A 24,565-nucleotide genomic window follows, 5' to 3' on the forward strand; every position below is an offset into this window, starting at 1 on the left:
TTAACCTTAGCTTATTGTAACTTTTTTACTTTATAAACTTTTTAATATTTTTTAATTTTTTGACTTTCGTAATAACACTTGGCTTAAAATACAAACATGTGGAGAGGATGTGGAGAGAAGGGAATTCTCATACACTGCTGGTGGGAGTGCAAACTGGTGCAGCCACTATGGAAAACAGTACGGAGATTCCTCAAAAAATCAAGGATAGAACTGCCATATGATCCAGCTATTCCACTGCAGGGTATTTATCCAAAGAACTTTAGGAGAGAAGTCAAGATGGTGGCGTAGGCAGACTCTGAACTCACCTCCTCCTGTGGACACAGCCAATTTACAACTACTCATGGAAAAATTGCCCCTGAGACAGAACTGAAAACAGGATAAGAGGAACTCCTGCAACAACGGACAATCCTAACTGAGGTGGAAGAGGCAGAGACTCCCTTCTGGAGAGAAAAAACGCCGCCTTCACAAGCCGCCAGCTTCACGGTTGCCCGGGAGCAGCACACAGGTCCGCAGCCCTCCCTGGAGGCACGGGGCCCTCAGCCGGGAGCGCCCCCGCTGTGGGCGTTTTGTGGACCCAGCACAATCGAGACAAGTGGCAGAATATCTGACTTTGCCTGCTACTAAAACATTGGGGAATACCGCCAGAAAAGCTGGTTCACAAAGAAAGTAAAACCGGCTCTTAAAGGGCCCATGCACAAACTCACCAGTTTCAGAAAGCAACCTAAAATCACCAGAAAGAAAGGTGCACAGTGCTTTGGTGAAAAGAGACTCACCTAATAGGCACTGTGTGCATCTCGGTGAGATGTGAGACCTCTCCAGGGACTGGGACATTGGCGGCAGCCATTGTTGTGGCCTGGTGTGGGCGGGTTGACACAGACACCACTGGAGTTCTCCCTGGGGCCTGCTAGCCCAGGGTCTGCCCCACCCACTAGAGCACCGATTTAATCCAGCTCAGCCAGGGCGGGCAGCTGTCTTGACATGAGTACAGCCATGTTTGGCCGCTCCATTGACCTACAGCCACCAGCACAAACAGAAATACCAAGCTGCTTTCTGTGTGGTGGGAACTGGCCCTTCCCCCACAGAGAGAGTTGCAAGTTGTAACATTTCAAGGCTCTTGGAGCGCCGTAGCACGGGATGGACTGGCCATCTGTGCCGGGCTAGGACGATAACCAAAGAGAACAATGCACGTACACAGCTACTGGGCTGGGACGTTAGCCAGGGGGCTCAGTGCACATACGCCACTGATAACCATTTTGTGCATGGAAACACTAAATGCTTGCTCTGCAAACTCTGTAATTGCTTACTCTGAAAATCACTGATGGTATAAAAACTGCTGGAAACTAAGACCCGGTGAGAGTTCCACCTGTGGAAGGGACACCTTGCCCAGGATGTGTGATCCTTGCCCAGCCGCGTCGATTGACAGGGCTCTCCCGGCAGTGGGGCGTGGATGTTGTGAGTAACTGATTTGATGTGAAGTAATTGATTTGATATGAAGTAATTGATTTGATGTGTTCTCTTTTCGGTCAACCTGGTGTTTCTCTTTCTGGTTGATTTGTGTCATTTCTCTTCAGCCGATGTGGGTGTTTTCCCTTTCCAGTCGGGCTGATGCTTTTTCCCTCTTAATATTTGACCTATTTGGATCTGTTTGCAGACTGTCACCTTTACTATCCTCTATATAATAAAATATACCTTCGGTCCATTTGTTTGGAGTGGAAAGTGTCTTTTACGTCTCCAATCGAATCCCCAAACCTCTCATAACAGCAGCCCACCCTAGAGACGGGCCCCACCCAACAACAAGCCCTCAGGCAACTTGTGGGCCTGCATAGATTGGTGACTGGATTCTCTGCAGCCTGGCAACGGAGCCGACAACAGTGGCGCAGGGCATGCACAAGGAGCTGGTGGAGAGTGTGGGGCGGTGGCGGAGTGTGTGGGGCTCCAGCCGTGGAGAGACTGGGTCCGGTTGGGGAGATCGGGGCGCAAACACGGGGCAGGACTGTGTTGACTGTGTGTGTGGACCTGTGGGAGGCATGGGTTGTCAGCTGCAGAAGACTTGTGCTTCTCAAAGACCCACACAGGGGGTTTGCCCCACCTTCCAAAGTCTGAAACATTGGGTGCTCCCGTGCCTGAGGCCAGCCCCACCCAGCTGCAATCCTCAGAGAGCTGACAAGAGACCTAAAGGCTGGAGGCTTGTAGCAACTGTAAGGCCCTGAGCCTAACAACCTGCCACGCTGGGGGCCTAATCAGTTAAAAGAAATACTACAACACAAATGTGGTATTAGAACTTGCAGCCAACTGAGCTGGGGCTCTCGACACCTGATAAAGAGACTGAAGGGCCCACAACAATTACAAGCAGCTGAGCATTACAACAGCTGACCAAGAGCATAACTCAGCCTACCTGGGTACATGCAGGGAGAGCAAACAGGACACAACAGAAGGACACACGTAGCCCACATAGGGGTCACCCCTGTAACATTGAGAACTGAGGGAAGCACACTGCAGGACTCCTAAGCCATCACTCGTAAAAGGTCACCTATCCAAGAGCAGGAGATGTAGCTGACCTACCTGATATGTAGACACAAGCGCAGGGAAAGAGGTACAATGAGGAGGCAAAGGAATACATTCCAAGTAAGGGAAGAGGACAAAACTCCAGAAAAGGAACTAAGTGAAAGAGGAATGAGCAACCTACCCGACAGGGAGTTCAAACTAAGAGTGTTAAGGATGCTCACAGATCTGGGGAGAAGAATAGATGAACTCAGCGAGAATGTCAACAAAGAAATGGAAGATATAAAAAAGAACCAATCAGAAATGAAGAATACGATGCTGGAAATGAAAAATTCGCTAGAGGGACTCAAAAGCAGAGTAGAGGATACAGAAGAACGGATCTGTGAGCTGGGTGAAAGACTGGAATAAATAAAGACTGGAATAAATTCAGACTGGAAAGACTGAACAGATAAAAGAGAAAAGAATTAAAAAGAGTGAGGACAGTCTAAGGGACCTCTGGGACAACATCAAGCACACTAACATCCGTGTTATAGGTGTCCCGGAAGGAGAAGAGCGAGACAAAGGGGCAGAGAATCTATTTCAAGAAATAATAGATGAAAACTTCCCTAACCTAAGGAAGGAAGCAGATATCCAGGTATAGAAAGCACAGAGAGCCCCAAACAAGATAAACCCAAAGAGGCCCACAACAAGACACATCATAATCAAAATGTCTAGAATTAAAGATAAAGAGAGAATCCTAAAAGCTGCCAGAGAAAGACAAGTTACATACAAAGAAAACCCCATAAGGCTATCAGCTGACTTCTCAGCAGAAACCTTACAGGCCAGAATGGAGTGGCAACATATATTTAAAGTGCTAAAAGGAAAAAACTTACAGCCAAGAATACTCTGCCCAGCAAGATTATCATTCAAAATGGAAGGAGAGATCTAAAATTTCCCAGACAAGCAAAAATTAAAGGAGTTTGTCACCAAGAAACCAGTGCTACAAGAAATGTTAAAGGGACTGATTTAAGGGGAAAAGAGAAGACCACAAATAGGAAAAATTATCTATTTCCAGGATAAGAGGGCAATGGATACAAATGCACAAAAAAGAGGTTAGATATGATATCAAAAACATAAAATGAGGGAGGAGGGGAGTTAAAGAGTAGAGCTTTCAGACAGAACGCAAACTAAAGAGACCATCAATTCTGTATAGAAGAAGAAAGGAACAGAGAAGGACTACTAAAACACTGAGAAAAAAAAAAGTTAAAAAATGGCAGTAAGTACATACTTATCAATAGCTACTTTAAACGTCAATGGACTAAATGCTCCAATTAAAAGGCATAGGGTGGCTGATTGGGTAAAACAACAAGACCCATGTATATGCTGCATACAAGAGACACACTTCAGACCTAAAGACACTCACAAATGGAAAGTGAAGGGATGGAAAAAGATACTCCACGCAAATGGCAATGAAAAGAAAGCTGGGGTAGCAGTACTCATATCAGACAAAATAGACTTTAAAACAAAAACTGTAAAAAGAGACAAAGAAGGGCATTACATAATGATCAAAGAAACAATCTAACAAGAGGATATAACACTGGTAAATATCTACGCACCCAATGTAGGTGCACCTAAATATACAAAGCAATTATTAACAGACATAAAAACAGAAATAGACAGTAACACAATAATAGCAGGGGACTTTAACACCCCACTTGCACCAACGGATAGATCATCCAAACAGAAGATCAATAAGGAAACATTGGCCTTAAATGACACACTAGAACAGATGGACCTAGTAGATATATACAGAGCATTCCATCCAAAAACCGAAGAATACATGTTCTTTTCAAATGCACATGAAACATTCTCCAGGATTGATCACATATTAGGCCACAAAACAAGTCTCCATAAATTTAAGAAGATTGACATAATACCAAGCATCCTTTCTGACCACAACGGTATGAAACTAGAAATCAACTATAGGAAGAAAATCAGAAAAGCCACAAATACGTGGAGATTAAACAAAATGCTACTGAACAACGACTGGGTCAACAAAGAAATCAAAGAAGAAATCAAAAAATACCTGGAGACAAATGAAAATGAAAATACAACATGCCAGAATTTATGGGATACAGCAAAAGCAGTTCTAAGAGGGAAGTTTATAGCAATATAGGCCTATCTCAACAAACAAGAAAAATCTCAAATAAACAATCTAACAATGCACCTAAAGGAACTGGAAAAAGAAGAACAAACAAAGCCCAAAATCAGTAGAAGAAGGGAAATAATAAAAATCAGAGCAGAAATAAATGAAATAGAGACCACAAAAACAATAGAAAAAATTAATAAAACCAAGAGCTGGTTCTTTGAAAAGATAAACAAAATTGACAAATCTTTAGCTAGACTCACCAAGAAAAAAAGAGAGAAGGCACAAATAAGTAAAAACAGAAATGAAAGAGGAGAAATTACAACAGACACCTCAGAAATACAAAAGATTATAAGAGAATACTATGAAAAGCTATTTGCCAACCAATTCAACAATCTAGAAGAAACAGATAAATTTTTAGAATCATACAACCTTCCAAAACTGGATCAAGAAGTAAAGAATTTGAATAGACCAATCACCAGTAAGGAGATCGAAACAGTAATCAAAAGCCTCCGCAAATATAAAAGTCCAGGACCAGACGCTTCCCTGGTGAATTCTACCAAACATTCAAAGAAGACTTAATACCTATCCTTCTCAAACTCTTCCAAAAAATGGAGGAAGGGGGTACCTCCCTAACTCATTCTACCAAGCCGACATTACCCTGATACCAAAACCAGACAAGGACAACTCAAAAAAAGAAAATTACAGGCCAATATCACTGATGAACATCGATGCAAAAATCCTCAACAAAATACTAGCAAATCGCATACAACAATACGTTAAAAAGATTATACACCATGATCAAGTGGGATTTATTCCAGGGATGCAGGGATGGTTCAACATTCACAAATCAATCAACGTAATACACCACATTAATAAAATGAAGAATAAAAATCACATGATCATCTCAATAGATGCAGAGAAAGCATTTGACAAGACACAGCATCCATTTATGATAAAAATTCTGAATAAAATGGGGATAGAAGGAAAGTACCTCAATATAATAAAGGCCATATATGACAAACCCATAGCTAATATCATCCTCAATGGTGAAAGACAGAAACCTATCCCTCTAAGAACAGGAACCAGACAAGGATGCCCACTGTCAACACTCCTATTTAACATAGTACTAGAAGTCCTAGCCAGAGCAATCAGGCAAGAAAAAGAAAAAAAAAGGGATCCAAATTGGAAAGGAAGAAGTGAAACTCTCACTATTTGCTGATGACATGATTTTATATATAGAAAACCCTAAAGAATCCACCAGAAAACTTTTAGAAGTAATAAACGAATATGGTAAAGTTGCAGGATACAAAATCAACATACAAAAATCCGTTGCATTTCTATACACTAATAATGAAGTAGCAGAAAGAGAAATTAAGAATACCATCCCATTTACAATTGCAACAAAAAGAATAAAATACCTAGGAATAAACTTAACCAAAGAGGTGAAAGATCTGTACACCAAAAACTCTAAAACATTGCTGAAAGAAATTGAAGAAGACACAAAGAAATGGAAAGATATTCCGTGCTCTTGGATTGGAAGAATTAACAAAGTTAAGATGTCCATACTTCCTAAAGCCATCTATAGATTCAATGTAATCCCTATCAAAGTTCCAACAACATTTTTCACAGAAATAGAACAAAGAATCCTAAAATTTATATGGAACAAGAAAAGACCCCAAATAGCTAAAGGAATCCTGAGAAAAAAGAACAAAGCTGGAGGTCCCACACTCCCTGATTTCAAAATATACTACAAAGCTATAGTAACCAAAACAGCATGGTACTGGCACAAAAATGGACACTCAGATTAATGGAACAGAATCAAAAGCCCAGAAATAAACCCACACATCTATGGACAGCTAATCTTCGACAAAGGAGCCTAGAACATACAATGGAGAAAAGAAAGTCTCTTCAACAAATGGTGTTGGGAAAATTGGATAGCCACATGCAAAAAAATGAAAGTAGACCCTTACCTTACACCATACACAAAAATTAACTCCTAATGGATTAAGGACTTGAATGTAAGACCTGAAACTATGAAACTTCTAGAAGAAAACATAGGCAGTACACTCTTTGACATCGGTCTTAGCAACATATTTTCAAGCACCATGTCTGACTGGGCAAGAGAAACAATAGGAAAAATAAACAAATGGGACTGCACCAAACTAAATAGCTTCTGCACAACAAAGGAAACCATCAACAAAACGAAAAGACAACCTAACAATTGGGAGAAGATATTTGCAAACCATACATCTGATAAGGGCTTAATCTCCAAAATATACAAAGAACTGATGCCTCTCAACAACAAAAAAACTAACAACCCAATTAAGAAAGGGGCAAAAGACCTGAACAGACATTTCTCCAAAGAAGATATACAGATGGCCAACAGGCCCATGAAAAGATGTTCAAAATCATTAACTATCAGGGAAATGCAAATCAAAACTACAATGAGATAGCACCTCATGCCCGTCAGAATGGCTATCATTAACAAGACAGGAAACAACACGTGTTGGAGAGGATGTGGAGAGAAGGGAACTCTCATACACTGCTGGTGGGAGTGCAAACTGGTGCAGCCACTATGGAAAACAGTATGGAGATTCCTCAAAAAATCACGGATAGAACTACCATATGATCCAGCTATTCCACTGCTGGGTGTTTATCCAAAGAACTTGAAAACACCAACGCGTAACGATACGTGCACCCCTGTGTTCACATGCAGCGTTATTCACAATAGCCAAGACTTGGAAGCAACCTAAGTGCCCATCAAGGGACGAATGGATAAAGATGTGGTATATATACACAATGGAATACTACTCAGCCATAAGAAAGGATGAAATCCAGCTATTTGTGACAACATGGATGGACATTGAGGGTATAATGCAAAGTGAAATAACTCAGAGGGAGAAGGTCAAATACCGTATGATTTCCTTCATTAAGTAGTAGATAACAACAACAATAAACAAACACATAGAGACAGAGATTGGATTGGTGGTTACCAGAGGGGAAGGGGGGAGGGAGGAGGGGGAAAGGGATAATTCTGCACATGTGTGTGGTGATGGGTTGTAATTAGTATTTGGGTGGTTAACATGATGTAATCTATGCAGAAATAGAAGTATAATCATGTACACCTGAAATTTATACAGTGTTATAAACCAATGTTACTGCAATAAACAAAAAATTAAAAAAAAAATACAAACACATTGTAGAGGTGTACAAAATATTTTCTTTCTTTATATTCTTATTCTACAAGCTTTTTCCTATTTTTAAAATTTTTTATTTATTTTTTACTTTGTAAACTTTTTCGTTAAAAACTAAGACACAAACACATACATTAGCCTCGGCCTACACAGGGTCAGGATCATCAATATCACTGTCTTCCACCTCCACACCTTGTCCCATGGAAAGGTCTTCAGGGGTAATAACACACATGGAGCTGTCATCTCCCATGATAATAACACCTTCTTCTGGAATACCTCCTGAAGGACCTGCCTGAGGCTCTTCTTAAGGAGGTGTCACTCTTTTCAGAAATATGTCCATGGTGGTTTGCTTGGTTTGTTGCTTTTTTTCATCATAGATTTGCTTGTAAGCAGACAATGCACGATGAACATTCCCCTCTATTAATGAAAACCTTTTGGTGTTGGGGTCTGTTTTCAAACTTTTTAAGGAGCTTGTTGAGGTCTACAAAAGCTTCTGCTAAACCTTTCATTATGAATTTTTTTGGGGAGGGAGTCTTTTTCTTCTTCTGCATTTTTCCTTTTCTCTCATCTCCTCTTCAGCTATGCGTTCCTGTTCCAGTTCCAACAACTCCCCGTTAGTCAGTTCCTCAGGAACCACCTCTAGGAGCTCCTCAATGTCATCCTCATCCACACCCAGGTTAAAGTTATTTGCCATCTCAACCACAGCCTTGTGGATTTTTGCAACCTCCTCATCCTTGGCAAATTCTTTGAAGTCATAGACAAACCTCTTGAGTGTCTTCTTCCTGATGCCATTCCTACACTCCTTGGTGACATCACTCCGAGCCCAAGCAAGGTTCTTGATGCAGTAATAGACATTGTAATCCTTCCATAATTGCATCAGTGTCTTCCTCAGTTGCAGCAATAGCCTGGGTAAAGGTTCTCCTCAGGTAGTAGGCCTTAAAAGCTGCTATAACTCCTTGATCCATTGGTTGTATAAAACAGTTGGTGTTTGGAGGGAGAAACACCACTTTGATATTAGGATGAAGATCACAAATAAAAGAAGGATGTTCAGGAGAGTTACCAACAACAAGCAAAATCCTTAAAGGCATGTTATTGTCCAAACAGTACGTCTCCATTTCACTGGCACAGCAATTCAGAAGGGCATCTTGGAAGAGGAGCTAGGTCATCCATGACTTCTTACTGCTCCTGTAGTACACTGGCAGTGTGTGCTTACTGATACACTTGAAGGCCCTGGGGTTCTCACTGTGCCAGACCAGAAAGGGTTTCAATATGTAGCCTGCAACATTGCCCACAAGCAAGACTGTTATCCTGTCTTTAAAAGCCTTGAAACCTGGCATTGACTTGGCCTCCTTATGGACGAAAGTGCTTTCAGCTATCTGTTTCCAGAATAGGGAGCCTTTATCAGTATTGAATAATTGCTCTGGCAAGTAATTTTCCTCCACAATCAGCTTATCTACAGTTTCCAAAAATTCTTCAGCTGCCTTCACATCAACACTTCCAGACTCACCACTCACTTTCACATTATGTAATGTATAATGATTCTTGAATCATTTAAACCACCCAGAGCTAACAGTAAATTCAACACCATAGTCAGATCCAGCCTTTCCCTTCAACACTGCAAACAAACTTTTTGTTTTGGCCATGATTGTCATGAGAGATACCCTCATGAGAGGGTGTTGAGAGGGATATGCTTCTGTGTCTGGTCTTCAATCCAGGTCATTAGAAGTTTCTCCATATCTTATATTGGCCCTTCTTGAATTTGCGTTAGTCTCATTGCCTTCAACGAAGCAGATCTTTTAACAGCTCCCGTCACTTTGCTCTTGTCTTCAAGATCATAGCTATAGTGGATTGGGACATGCCTGACTGGCGAGCAATAACCATCACTGATTTTTCAGCTCTGTAGTCCTTAATCACTTTTAATTGCATTTCTAGCTCAATCACTCAACATGGCCTCTCACTGGCAACAGTAGCAGTGGATTTTGTAAGCTTAGGGGCCATGAGGAACAAAACAACATGAGATAAATCAAGCACAAGAAAAAATAATGCGATCAAGAGATGCGGGGGGCCAGCCTGGTGGCGTAAGTGGTTAAGTGCACGTGCTTTGCTGTGGCGGCCTGGGGTTCGCTGGTTCGGATCCCAGGTGCCACCAATGCACTGCTTGGCAAGCCATGCTGTGGCAGCGTCCCATATAAAGTGGAGGAAGATGGGCATGGATGTTAGCCCAGGGCCAGTCTTCCTCAGCAAAAAAAACAGGAGGATTGGCAGATGTTAGCAGAGGGCTGATCTCATCACAAAAAAAAAAAAGAGATGTGGTAAACACATGATGTATGAAGCTACTGTCACCATAACATGGCATACAGTTTTATAGTAAACTTTTTTTATAAGTAGAAAGAGTACACTCTAAAATAACAATAAAAGTAGAGTATAGTAAATACATAAACCAGCAACACAGTCATTTATCATCATTATCAAGTATTATGTACTGTATATAATTATATGTGCTACACTTTTATACGGCTGGCAGCACAGGTTTGTTTACACCAGCATCACCACAAACATGTGAGTAATGCTTGCACTATGATGTTATGATGGCTACGATGTCACTAGGCAACAGAAATTTTTCAGCTCCATTAAAATGTTATGGGACTACCGCTGTATATATGGTCTGTCGTTGACCAAAATATCATGATGTGGCACGTGACTGTACTAACATAAAGCCAGGATCGGCATCTAAGCAGTCTGGTTCCAGAGCTCTGCATACTTTTAAACATAACTCCGCATTGCCCTTCTGCACCAGCTCTATTCCTTTGGATTTTCACATCAGTGATATTTCTATGTATTACTCTCTCTCCTCAGCTCATACAGAAAAAAGGTTTATAAGTAGCAACCACTGAAAGAAACTTTATTTATTTTTCTAGTATTGTTAACTTGGCAATCATCCTCTGAAGATTAATAACACTTTCTATTATGGTTTTACCCAAAATTTCATTTTCTCCCTTTTTAAAAACCAAATGGCCAATTTTGCTAAACTTGGAAGGGAGTAGCAGAAGGAGAGGGGTTAGAGAAACAGTGGTCTATTACTTTTGCATTCTTCCAATCAGAGGACCTCTTTCCTTATTTTCTGTATAAGAATTTAGTAGACAAATATATAAGAAAAGTGAACTGTGGTGTATATATACACAGTGGAATAACGGAATACTATTCAGCCATAAAAAAGAAGGAAATCCTGCCATTTGTGACAATATGGATAGACCTTGAGAGAATTATGCCAAGTGAAATAAGTCAGACAGAGAAAGACAACTACCGTATTACCTCACTTATATGTGGAATCTTAAAAAAAAAAAAAAAAAACTCAAAAGAATAGAAAAAGAGATCAGATTTGTGGTTATTAGAAGTAGGGGGGGGTGGAAGAATTGGATGACGGTGGTCAAAAGGTACAAACTTCCAGTTATAAGATAAATAAGTACCGGAGATGTAATGCACAGCATGATGAATACAGTTAACACTGGTATGGTATATCTGAAAGTTGCTAAGAGAATAAATCCTAAAAATTCTCATCATAAGAAAAAAACAGAAGTCAAGATGGCGGCGTAGGCAGACTTTGAACTCACCTCCTCCCGCAGACACAGCCAATTTACAACTACTCGTGGAAAAATTGCCCCTGAGACAGAACTGAAAAGTGGATAAGAGGAACTCCTGCAACAACGGACAATCCTAACTGAGGTAGAAGAGGCAGAAACTCCTTTCTGGAGAGGAAAAATGCTGCCTTTACAAGCCGCAGCGCCTCACGGCCGCCCGGGAGCAGCCCAAAGGTACGCAGCCCTCACTGGAGGCGCAGGGCCCTGAGCCGAGAGCGTCTCCACTATGGGCATTTTGTGGACCCAGCACAATCGAGACGAGTGCCATAATATCCGACTTTGCCTGCTACTAAAACACTGGGGAGTCACCCCAGAAAAGCTGGTTCACAAAGAAATTAAAACCGGCACTTAAAGGGCCCACACGCAAACTCATCCGTTTCAGAAAGCAACCTAAAATCACCAGAAAGAAAGGTGCACAGTGCTTTGGTGAAAAGAGACTCACCTAATAGGCCCTGTGTGCATCTCGGTGAGAGGTGAGACCTCTCCAGGGACTGGGACATTGGTGGCGGCCATTGTGTGGCCTGGTGTGGGCGGGCTGACACAGACGCCATTGGAGTTCTCCCTGAGGCCTGCTAGCCCAGGGTCTGCTCCGCTAGAGCAACAATTTAATCAAGTTCAGCCAGGGCAGGCAGCCCACCCTAGAGACTGGCCCCACCCAACAACAAGCCCTCAGGCAACTTGTGGGCCTGCATAGATTGGTGACTGGATTCTCTGCAGCCTAGCAACTGAGCCGACTTCAGTGGGGCAGGGCATGCACAAGGAGCCGGTGGAGAGTGTGGGGCGATGGCGGAGTGTGTGGGGCTCCAGCCATGGAGAGACTGGGTCCCCATCGGGAGGTCGGGGCGCACACACGGGGCAGGACTGTGTTGACTGTGTGTGTGGACGGCAGGGCTTGTCAGCTGCAAAAGACTTGTGCTCCTGAAAGACCCACATAGGGGGTTTGCCCCACCTTCCAAAGTCTGAAACAGTAGGGTGCTCCCGTGCCTGAGGCCAGCCCCACCCAGCTGCAATCCTCAGAGAGCTGACAAGAGACCTAAAGGCTGGGGGCTTGTAGCAACTGTAAGGCCCTGAGCCTAACAACCTGCCACACTGGAGGCCTACTCACTTAAAAGAAATACTGCAACACAAATGTGGTATTAGAACTTGCAGCCAACTGTGCTGGGGTTCCCCACACCCAATAAAGAGACTGAAGGGCCCACAACAACTACAAGCAGCTGATCATTACAACAGCTGGCCAGGAGCATAACTCTGCCTCTCTGGGTGCCTACAGGGAGAGCAAACAGGCCACAACAGAAGGACACACGTAGCCCACATAGAGGTCACCCCAGGAACATTGAAAACTGAGGGAAGCACACTGCAGGACTCCTAAGCCATCACTTGTAAAAGGTCACCTATCCAAGAGCAGGAGACATAGCTGACCTACCTAATCCGTAGACACAAGCACAGGGAAAGAGGTACAATGAGGAGGCAAAGGAATACATTCCAAGTAAGGGAACAGGACAAAACCCCAGAAAAGGAACTAAGTGAAACAGAAATGAGCAACCTACCCGACAGAGAGTTCAAACTAAGAGTGTTAAGGATGCTCACTGATGTGGGGAGAAGAATAGATGAACTCAGTGAGAATGTCAACAAAGAAATGGAAGATATAAAAAAGAACCAATCAGAAATGAAGAATACGATACTGGAAATGAAAAATTCACTAGAGGGACTCAAAAGCAGAGTAGAGGATACAGAAGAACGGATCTGTGAGCTGGACAAAAGACTACAAGAAATAACCCAAGCTGAACAGGTAAAAGAGAAAAGAATTAAAAAGACTGAGAACAGTCTAAGGGACCTCTGGGACAACATCAAGCACACTAACATCCGTGTTATAGGTGTCCCGGAAGGAGAAGAGCGAGACAAAGGGGCAGAGAATCTATTTCAAGAAATAATAGATGAAAACTTCCCTAACCTAAGGAAGGAAACAGACATCCAGGTACAGGAATCACAGAGAGCCCCAAACAAGATAAACCCAAAGAGGCCCACAACAAGACACATCATAATCAAAATGTCTAGAATTAAAGATAAAGAGAGAATCCTAAAAGCCGCAAGAGAAAGTCAAGTTACATACAAAGGAAACCCCATAAGGCTATCAGCTGACTTCTCAGCAGAAACCTTACAGGCTAGAAGAGAATGGCACGATATATTTAAAGTGCTAAAAGGAAAAAACTTACAGCCAAGAATACTCTACCCAGCAAGATTATCATTCAAAATGGAAGGAGAGATCTAAAATTTCCCAGACAAGCAAAAATTAAAGGAGTTTGTCACCAAGAAACCAGTGCTACAAGAAATGTTAAAGGGACTGATTTAAGGGGAAAAGAGAAGACCACAAATAGGAAAAATTATCTATTTCCAGGATAAGACGGTAATGGATACAAATGCACAAAAAAGAGGTTAGATACGATATCAAAAACATAAAAGGAGGGAGGAGGGGCGTTAAAGAGTAGAGCTTTCAGACAGAGGTCAAACTAAAGAGACCATCAATTCTGTATAGAAGAAGAAAGGAACAGAGAAGGACTACTAAAACACTGAGGGAAAAAAAAAGTTAAAAAATGGCAGTAAGTACATACTTATCAATAGCTACTTTAAACGTCAATGGACTAAATGCTCCAATTAAAAGGCATAGGGTGGCTGATTGGATAAAACAACAAGACCCATATATATGCTGCATACAAGAGACATACTTCAGACCTAAAGACATTCACAAATGGAAAGTGAAGGGATGGAAAAAGATACTCCACGCAAATGGCAATGAAAAGAAAGCTGGGGTAGCAGTACTCATATCAGACAAAATAGACTTTAAAACAAAAACTGTAAAAAGAGATGAAGAAAGGCATTACATAATGATCAAGGGAACAAGCCAACAAGAGGATATAACACTTGTAAATATCTACGCACCCAATGTAGGGGCACCTAAATATATAAAGCAATTATTAACAGACATAAAAACAGAAATAGACAGTAACACAATAATAGTAGGGGACTTTAACACTCCACTTACACCAATGGATAGATCATCTAAACAGAAGATCAATAAGGAAACATTGGCCTTAAATGACACACTAGAACAGATGGACCTAGTAGATATTTACAGAGCATTCCATCCAAAAACCAAAGAATACACATTCTTTTCTAATGCACATGGAACATTCTCCAGGATTGATCACATATTAGGCCACAAAACAAGTCTCCATAAATTTAAGCAGATTGACATAATACCAAGCATCTTTTCTGACCACAACGGTATGAAACTAGAAATCAACTATAGGAAGAAAATCAGAAAGGCCACAAATATGTGGAGATTAAACAAAATGCTACTGAACAACGACTGGGTCAACAAAGAAATCAAAGAAGAAATCAAAAAATACCTGGAGACAAATGAAAATGAAAATACGACATGCCAGAATTTATGGGATACAGCAAAAGCAGTTCTGAGAGGGAAGTTTATAGCAGTACAGGCCTATCTCAACAAACAAGAAAAATCTCAAATAAACAATCTAACAATGCACCTAAAGGAACTGGAAAAAGAAGAACAAACAAAGCCCAAATCAGTAGAAGAAGGGAAATAATAAAAATCAGAGCAGAAATAAATGAAATAGAGACCACAAAAACAATAGAAAAAATTAATAAAACCAAGAACTGGATCTTTGAAAAGATAAAGAAAATTGACAAACCTTTAGCTAGACTCACCAAGAGAAAAAGAGAGAAGGCACAAATAAGTAAAATCAGAAATGAAAGAGGAGAGGTTACAACAGACACCTCAGAAATACAAAAGATTATAAAGGAAATTCTGCTACATACTACAACATGGATAAACTTCAAGGACATTTAGCTAAGTGAAATAAGCCAATTATAAAAGGATAAATATTGTATGAACCTACTCATATGACTCTAAAGTAGACAAAATCATAGAAACTAAGTAGCAAGTTGGTTTCTAAGTGCTGGGGGAACGGAGGAGAGGGAATTAGCGTTTAATGGGTATACAGTTTCAGCTTCGGTTCCAGTTCCACACGTAAGAAGCTTGAAAGTTGCCACTCCATCCTAACAAGTAAAAGGCTGAACTGACGGAAAAACCACCTCTTCTTGGATCCACAAAAGAGGTGAGGACACAGGGAAACTAGGGCCCCTGAGATTAAGGGACAGACAGGTGAACACAGGGAGTCATAGCTTATGGCAGCAGAGACTCTTGAGCAGAAAGAAACTGCCATGGGAACCACTGCTGGGGCAGGAAAATCTGAACTATAATTAACAAACTGTTGGAGGCTCATGGCAGACAAGTCTGAGAGTTAAAACTTCAGGAGGACCTAGTCCTAGGGGGATGCCCACTCATAGGGGTCCCCCCATACTTTTGTGAGTTTTGCCTCCAGGAGCTCAACTAGGTTCTCACAGGAAACATCAGAAAAAAATCTCCTCCTGCTTCTGGCTGAGGAGGGGAAAGTGAAGCATTTTAAAATACACCAGAGCACTCCGTTCTTCTTAACAAGGCCTACTGTCAGGAGAAATGAGTTAACCAGATCCTAACCTGATAGGGTATTATTGGAGCCTAACTGACCTGGGGGAAGGGAAATACCCAACTCCAGCCAGCTCTAACATTCCAAGTGTGATAAGGGAAATATCCAACTCCAGCCCATTCTAGCCTTACACATGGGGAAAAAAAGAAATTCCCAACTCCACCCCACTGTCGTCATCCTGTCGCACCTAAGAGGGGGGAAAATAACTGAGAAACACTTGTGAAGTTCACAGGCCAGAGGCATAGGCTCACTAAAAGACTGAAACCTAATCATAGGACTATAAAATCTTTCCCCTCACCCTACACCTCACCACCACGTTACTAAAGGACTATTGAGTGTGGTTCCTTTTAGCTGGTACATCACATCCAGCTACCAAGAAAAAAATCACAATGCATACTAAAAGGTAAAAAACACAATCTGAAGAGACAGAGCAAGCATCAGAACCAGACATGTCAGGGCTGTTGGTATTACCAGACTGGAATTTAAAACAGCTATGATTAATATGCTAAGGGCTCTAATGGATTATATAGACAACAAGCAAAAACAAATGGGTAATGTAAGTAGAGAGAAGGAAATCCTAAGAAAGAACCAAAAAGAAATGCTAGAGATCAAAAACATTGGAACAAAAGCAAAGAATACTTTTGATGGGCTTATTAGTAGACACTACACTGCTGAGGGAAAAATCTCTGGGCTTTGAAGATATATTAATAGAAGCCTCCACACTGAAAAGTACAGAGAACAAAGACTGAAAAACAAGGACTATAGGACAATTACAAAAGGTGTAACATACATATAATGGACATACAAGGAGAAAAGAGAGAGAAAGGAACAAAAGAAATATTTGAAACAATAACGACCGAAAATTTCCTCAAATTAATGTCAGACACCAAACCACAGATCCAGGAATCTCAGAGAACATCAGGCATGATAAATGCCAAAAAAAGAAAAAAAACTACATTAGGCATATTGTTTTCAAACTACAGAAAAATCAAAGATAAAGAAAAAATCCTGAAGGAATATACAGAAAAAAAAAACCCACCTTACTTATACAGGAACAAAGATAAGAATTACATTTAACTTCTCAGAAACCATGCAAGCAAGGAGAGAATAGAGTGAAATATTTAGTGTTGAGAGAAAAAAAATCAACCTAGAATTCTGTACCCTGAGAAACTACCCATCAAAAGTGAAGGAGAAATAGACTTTCTCAGACAAACAAAAATTGAGAGAATTTGTTGGCAATAGACCTGCCTTACAGCAAATGTTTAAAAAAGTTCTGTAGAGAAAAGGAAAATAATATAGGTCAGAAACTCAGATCTACATAAAGAAAGGAAAGCATCAAAGAAACAATAAGATAAAACAAAAACTTTATATTTCTTATTCTTATTTGATCTAACAGATAACAGTTTGTTCAAAATAATAATAGAAACAATGTATATATCGTATATCCATATATATGCTTATGTAGGCTTATACATATAAGAAATGAATTACAGCAATGATACAAGGGATAGGAGAGGAAAATTAGATTATGTTGTTATTACAGGGTACTCACACTACCCATGAAGAAGTATAGTGTTATTTGAAAGTGGACTTGGATTAGTTGTAAAAGCGTATTTGCAAACTCTAGGGAAACCACTAAATAAAGTTTAAAAAAAATTATAAATTATATGCTAAGACAGAAAATAGAATGATTTTCTTGATTAAATCAATTAAAACCACAAAGGGCAGAAAAACAGTGAAAAACAAAATAGGAACAAAAAACAAGGGCAGCAAATAGAAAACAGTAGCAAATATGGTAGATATTAATCCAATTATATCAATAATCTCTTTGAACATCAATGGTCTAAATGCACCAATTAAAAGACAGAGTTTGAGAGTGGATCAAAAACTAAGACCCCATTATATGTTGTCTACGAGAAACCACTTTAAATATAAAGACATAAATAGATTAAAAGTAAATGGATAAAGAAAAATATACCATGCTAACACTAATAAAAAGAAAGCAGAAGTAGTTTTGTTAATTTCAGACAGCACATGTCAAAGCAAGGAAAGTTACCAAGGATAAAGAAGGGCATTTCTGTTGTTAGTGCTGGCAAGTTGATTCCGACTCCTAGTGCCGCTGTGTACAGCAGAGTGGAACCCTGCCTGGTGTTTTTGTGCCATCTTCTCACCTTCCAGCACTATATCAGACAATGCTCTGCCGTTATTCATAGGGTTTTCATGGCCGATTTTTTCGGAAATGAGTGGTCAGTTCCTTCTTCCTAGCATGTCTCAGTCTGGAAGCTCTGCTTAAACATGTCCATGATGGGTTACTCTGCTGGTACTTGAAATATTAGTGGAATAGTTTTCAGCATCACAGCAACATGCAGCAACCACACTATGACAACCAACAGATGGGTGGTGTGGCTCCCTGACTGGGAAACGAACCCAGGCCACCACCGAATCTTAACCACTAGACTACCAGGGCTGGCTATAAAAGGGCATTACTAATGATGAAAGGGTCAATTCTCCAAGAAGACATGATAATTCTTCATACAAACACACCTTAACAACAGAGCATCAAACTACGTGAGGCAAAACCTGACAGAATTGCAAAGAGAAATAAATGAATCCACTATCATAGTTGGAGACTTCAACATCCACCTCTCAGAAATGGACAGAAATGGCAAAAAATCAATAAGGACATAGGTGAACTCAATAACACTATCAGTCAACAGTTTATAATTCACATCTATAGATTACTTCATTCAACAACAGCAGAATACACATTCTTCCCAAGCTCACATGGGATATTCACCAAGATAGACCACAGTCTGGGCCATAAAACACAACTTAACAAATTTAAAAGAATAGAAATCAGACAATGTCTGCTCTTAGACCACAGTGGAATTAAACTAGAAATCAACAAGAGAAAGATAACTGGAAAATCCCAAAATACATGGAGATTAATAATACATTTCTAAATAACATATAGGTCAAAGAAGAAATTTCAAAAAAAATTTTAAAATATTTTAAGCTAAATGAAAAAGAAAACACAACTTATCAAGATTTGTGGGATGCAGCAAAAGCGATGCTTGGAGGGATTTATAGCATTGAATGCATACATTAGAAAAGAAGAAAGATCTAAAATCAATCATCTGTTTCCACCTTAGGAAACTAGAAAAGGAACAGCAAATTAAACCCAAAGTAAACAAGAAGAAAATAAATAAGACTGAAAGCAGAAATTGATCAAACTGAAAAAACAGGAAATCAATAGAGATAATCAATGAAACCAAAAGCTGGTTCTTTGAAAAGATTTTATTAATCAATAAGTCTCTAGCCAGCCTAAATAAGAAATAAGGAGAGAGGACACAAATTACTAATATCAGAAATGAAAGAGGGAACATCATTACAGATCCCGTGGAAAATTAAAACAACTATAAAGGAATACTATGCACAAACTCTATGTCCACAAATTTGATAATGTAGATGTAGTGGACCAATTCCTTGAAAGACACAATCTGCCAAAACTCACACAAGAAGAAATAGAATTTCAGCTTTAGATAAAAAAAGTTCTAGAGATCTGTTACAAAACAATGGTAATATACTTAACACTCCTGAAATTTACACTTAAAAATGTTTAAGACAGTAAATTTAATGTTATGTGTTTGTTACCACAAATAAAAATAAAAATTAAAAAAATACATCTTGCACAGCCTGAGAGAGGCCAATTTTGCTCTGGTTTTCTTAGCAATTTTTACCCTCTGCAGAAAAATAATCCATAATTACAGAATGTATTTTTTCAGGTACACAACATAGTATACTGGTTAGCCAGGCAAACACTCTTAGATTTCCTTTTACCTTAAATGACAAATACTACCCTAACTCTTTATGGAAAGATGCTATATGCAATACAGCAAAAAAGACACTAATCCAGCTTTTCCTTATTTATACCACCTAGAACTGATATCTCTATCTCCAGTGAAGGCTGTTGCTTGCAATATCTTTTCATCCATAGTATCAATCTTTGCTAGATTATTAGGCAAAAATATAGCTGAGGTCAGCTATCATGTGCTCTATATACCACTGACCTGGATAACTAAAGGCTTACCAAGTTTATAAATAGCACATGAGAGATAACACATGAGAGGTTTCACGAAGCCATGTGGAGAAACTGAAAATAAAAATGTTTATTAATAATCCATTAGTACCAAGTAGTACAGAAAGCCAATGAAAATCAGTATGTATTTGCAGAATATGACTTCTTTGAGTAGAATTTTACAATTAAAATGAGAGATGAAGAAGCAAAAAGTGACCCCTGCATCATTACTAACAGTGGGTAGGAACAGGGAACCTGGCAAATGTCTCCTCCTGGGTGAAGCGAATGGGCAGATGAGGAAGAATGCTGAGAATAATTATAGCTGGTATTTTATTTTATTATTTCTTTTCCAGTTTTATTGAGATATAATTGACATATAATATTGCACTAGTATAAGGTATACAATATAATGATTTTTTTATTGAAGTATAATTGACATATAATATCCTATTAATTCCAGGTGTCCATCACAGTGATTCTATGTTTATATACATTATGAAATGATCACCACAAGTCTAGTTACCATCTGTCACCATAGAAAGTTCATAAAATATTATTGACTATATTCTCTATGCTGTACATTATTACATCCCCATGATGTACTTCTTTATCTCCTTCACCTATTTCACTTACCCCCCCAAAACAGAACTACCATATGATTCAGCAATTCAGCTTCTGGGTTTTATCTGAATAAAACAAAAACACTAATTCAAAAAGATATATGCACCCCTATGATCTTTGCAGCATTATTTACAATAGCCAAGATATGGAAGCAACCTAAGTGTCCATCAATAGATGAATAAAAAAGATGTGGTATATATATATATACACACACACACACACATACATACATACGACAGAATACATTGTACATGCAATGGAATATTACTCAGCCATAAAAAATAAGGAAATCTTGCCATTTGTGACAACATGAATGGACCTAGAGGGTATTATACTAAGTGAAATGTCAGAGAAAGATAAATATTGTATGATTTCACTTATATATAGAATCTAAAAAACAAAACAAACAAACAAAACAAACTTATAGATATTGGAAACAAACTGACCTTCCTACAGGGCTAACTGTTGACAACAACATATTCCTGAATGCCAGTACATGAAACAGCTGAAAAAATTTAGATGCACCTGTCACACCAGCAGAGGTAATTGGTAAGAAAAGAGCAGTTCTTTAATCATTCATTCATTTAACCAACATGTATGCATTAAGTTTCCTGTCCTTCAGCATTTAGGCAAACAAGTTTTATCTGTGCTGCCTGGAGTTGGATCTTCCCTACCTGGCAGGATGGGTTGTCCTTTGTTTAAAACAGGAAATTCTCGACAGATTTCCCCATCCTCTTGATCTCGTGCCAACCATCGTTGAACAGGTATATAAAACTCTCTTCTAGAATTCATGTTCCACAATTGTATCTACAATAGCAACAATATTAATTCTAAAAAAATGTAAGAATACTTTATCAAAAAGTCAAATAAAAGTTTTTGTCCAAACCTGACACTTAGCTCAGGGAAGATCATTTTGCTTTTCTTTAGTAAAAGAAGTTGTTGAATACTTGACAAGAAAAGTGCTAATTTCTTCTTTTATTGCCATCTCAAGTACAATGGCATTTCTTTTCTCTATTTTGAAATTTTTCTATTTCTAATTTCTCTATATTGAAATGCTAAAAATGCCAATTACCTCCCAAATTTTCTCAGTGCCATCAATATTTTCCTATTTAGAAAGAGATGTTTATAATTTTTAAAAGTCTATTATTCCCCTGTTCCAACCTCTTAGTAATGAGTTTTTTTATTTTAAGGTGATTTTATAAAACATTAGCATGAGCTAAATTTCACGTAATACAGATTCAAACTGATATATTTCCCTCCGTGGGTCCTTAGCAATGAATGAAATTCAAGCAGTAATTATTTATTTGGGTACCTATGATACTATATTCTATCTAATCCATTTATCCTGGAGTTAAATAAAGATGTTAATAAATTCTGGTAAGATCAGATGAATGTCAAAAATCAGCAAAAAATAGAAATTATGTTTTCTGATTCTAAAATCTAGGCTTTCATGAGTAGGGCACTATTATTCTTTTAAAAGTTCCAGTGAGGTGTTATTTTACTTGTTAAATTAATCTTACTGTCTGTAAAATGCCTTAAATCAGAGTTTTTCAACTTTGATGTGTTTAAGAAGTCATATTGTCATAAAAGTAGATTTTCAGTCTGTAAAGCTACTAATTCTGGGGGTCTTGGTAAGGCCCAGAAATTTGCACTCATGAATTCACATCAAGTGTAATTCTCGTGCAATCACACTTTTAGAAACGCTCCCTGAGAACCACACAGAATTACCCTTGGTTTGCAAGGCTGCTACCGCTGCCATCACTATTTGACTTGGTTATTTTAATTAAAGAGCAAGGCAGATCATTTGAGAAATACAAAATAAATCACCATTTGAAACTTTTTATTTTGTAATCTTGCTTAACTAAACTTGAAAGAATCAAGATTAAGATCCTCAAAGCAATGTGATTATTTTATGAACTATGGAAATATTGTATCATAATTGCGATAATGGACTCAGTGTTTTAATTCTAATCCCCTCAAGTTATTGGCACTAGTTTACTTAAAATTTTAAATTTCAAACTTTTAAACTGTATTATAAGAATCAAACAGAAAATTCCCAATTTGGCCAAATGGGTAAATTATATAAGAGTTTTATATACTCAGAATAAAACGTTGAATCAAGAACATCTCTCTTCTTCACTGGTACTCAGACAGGTGAGGTAAACCTCAAGCAAACAAGTTGTCTTGCAATGAGAGAGTACTTGCCATAGGGAGAAAGACAACAGGAATTTTCAGCCTGAGTTTTTGTCTTTCCTCCGCAATATTATATAATCTTTTCAGATCACTTAACCACTGTCTCAGCATCCCAGCTTAATAATGAATATAATATTGTTTATTGATTATTACTCAAATGATATGGAAGGAGGATTAATGATAATTTTTGTAAGTTAGTTTAGCTTACTAGGAGAGAAAAAAGTAAAAGATATTATTATATATGGTCAATTAAATATCAATTTGAATATCATACTTCAAAAGCTCTATATAGCATAAAAGAGAATATTATTTCATATACAAGCCAGGCAATAATTTTGAATTTTGAAATCTAACTTCTACATTCTATATTTTCATAAAGTGAGTTTTATTTTTTCATTCTGCTTCGGGATCTTTTATGACTTTAATGTAAAGAAGATGGCATTATTAACCACTATGTGTTTCTGCTAATGGAATAAAAAATATGTTTTTAAGGGATTACTCATCTTCAATGAATTTTTCATTAATTTTCTCACATATTATAAAACTGTAGAACAAGTTTGCCAAGAATATCAGGAGTTTAACTAGATGTTCTTTGCATTTTGAGAACTTGTTTAAAGATCATTTACTGCGAAATGACAAAAGATGGAAATGTACCATACACAAAAATGGATGACAAGCTGTATGATTTCCAGTGTCAAACATCTGCATTTATTGGCAATCGTGGTAATAAGTACAATTTTTAATTCTGAACAATTGTAGAAAATGTAAGCCCTTTTTTTGCTCCTAAAAGTACTCAGGAGGCATTATCTTGGCTAGCATGAATAGACTAAATTTGAGAGAGGGTTTCAAGTCTAGTAGATTATTATTTCACTGGCACAAATGGTCTATTTTTACAACCCTCCTGAAGCAGATAACATCCACCTAGTCACTTTTTCATCATTAGTGCAATGGTATCAAGAAGTAATATGAGTTTATCCAGAGTCCCAAGTATTTTCTTTTCTTTGGAAAGAGGTGAAAGGATTGTTTGGTTGAGGAGCTTCCCTCAATTAATGAGGGATTAAATTATTAAGAAGGGCATATGATACTGCTGCCCTGAGGAATACACTGACTGAAAAAGGTCCAAGTTTGACTCCGTCAACTCAAAATAGGAGTAAAATGCCTCCTTGAGGTTTGATTCCTGAATGGAATTTGCAGAGGATTTTGCAAAGTATGGGAGTGTTGATATGTCTTTACCTCTTTACAGTGCCAGGAAGGGGAGAGTCCAGAGTTGGTATGACCAATACGAATCTTAAAGAGTGTTCCAATGTCTCCAACCATGATCTATAAAGGAACCAAGAGAACGTCTTTCAATGTAATTCACAAAATCCATTTAAAAACAGCTCATATTAAGATGAAGGAGTCAATCCATCAAGAAGATATAAGAATTATAAACATGTATACACCTAATGACAGAGTGCCAAAATATATGAAGCAAAAATTGAGAGAACTAAATTGAGAAATAGTCTAGAATAATAGTCGGAGACTTCAATACCCCACTTTAAATAATGGATAGAACAACTAGACAGAAGATCAATCAGGAAAGGGAGGACTTGAACAACATTATACACCAACTAGCTCTAACAGACATTTACAGAACATTCCACTCAACAACAGCAGAATAC

The 24,565-nt window shown here is 38.7% G+C and overlaps 1 protein-coding gene across 1 annotated transcript in view; it reads right to left on the minus strand.

The window, feature by feature from the left end:
* Positions 1–24,565, minus strand: part of RP1 (RP1 axonemal microtubule associated) — a 280,695-nt gene that overhangs the window by 212,578 nt on the left and 43,552 nt on the right. The window contains exons 4-5 of the mRNA XM_014791537.2: positions 24,138–24,224; positions 21,386–21,518 (exon numbers count right to left, since the gene is read on the minus strand). Of these exons, the coding sequence (XP_014647023.2) occupies positions 21,386–21,518; positions 24,138–24,224 (220 nt within the window). The remainder of the gene's footprint in view (positions 1–21,385; positions 21,519–24,137; positions 24,225–24,565) is intronic.

Source organism: Ceratotherium simum, chromosome 31 (assembly GCF_057802395.1).
Source record: "Ceratotherium simum simum isolate JZ-2026a chromosome 31, ASM5780239v1, whole genome shotgun sequence".
NCBI classification, from domain to species: Eukaryota; Metazoa; Chordata; class Mammalia; order Perissodactyla; family Rhinocerotidae; genus Ceratotherium; species Ceratotherium simum.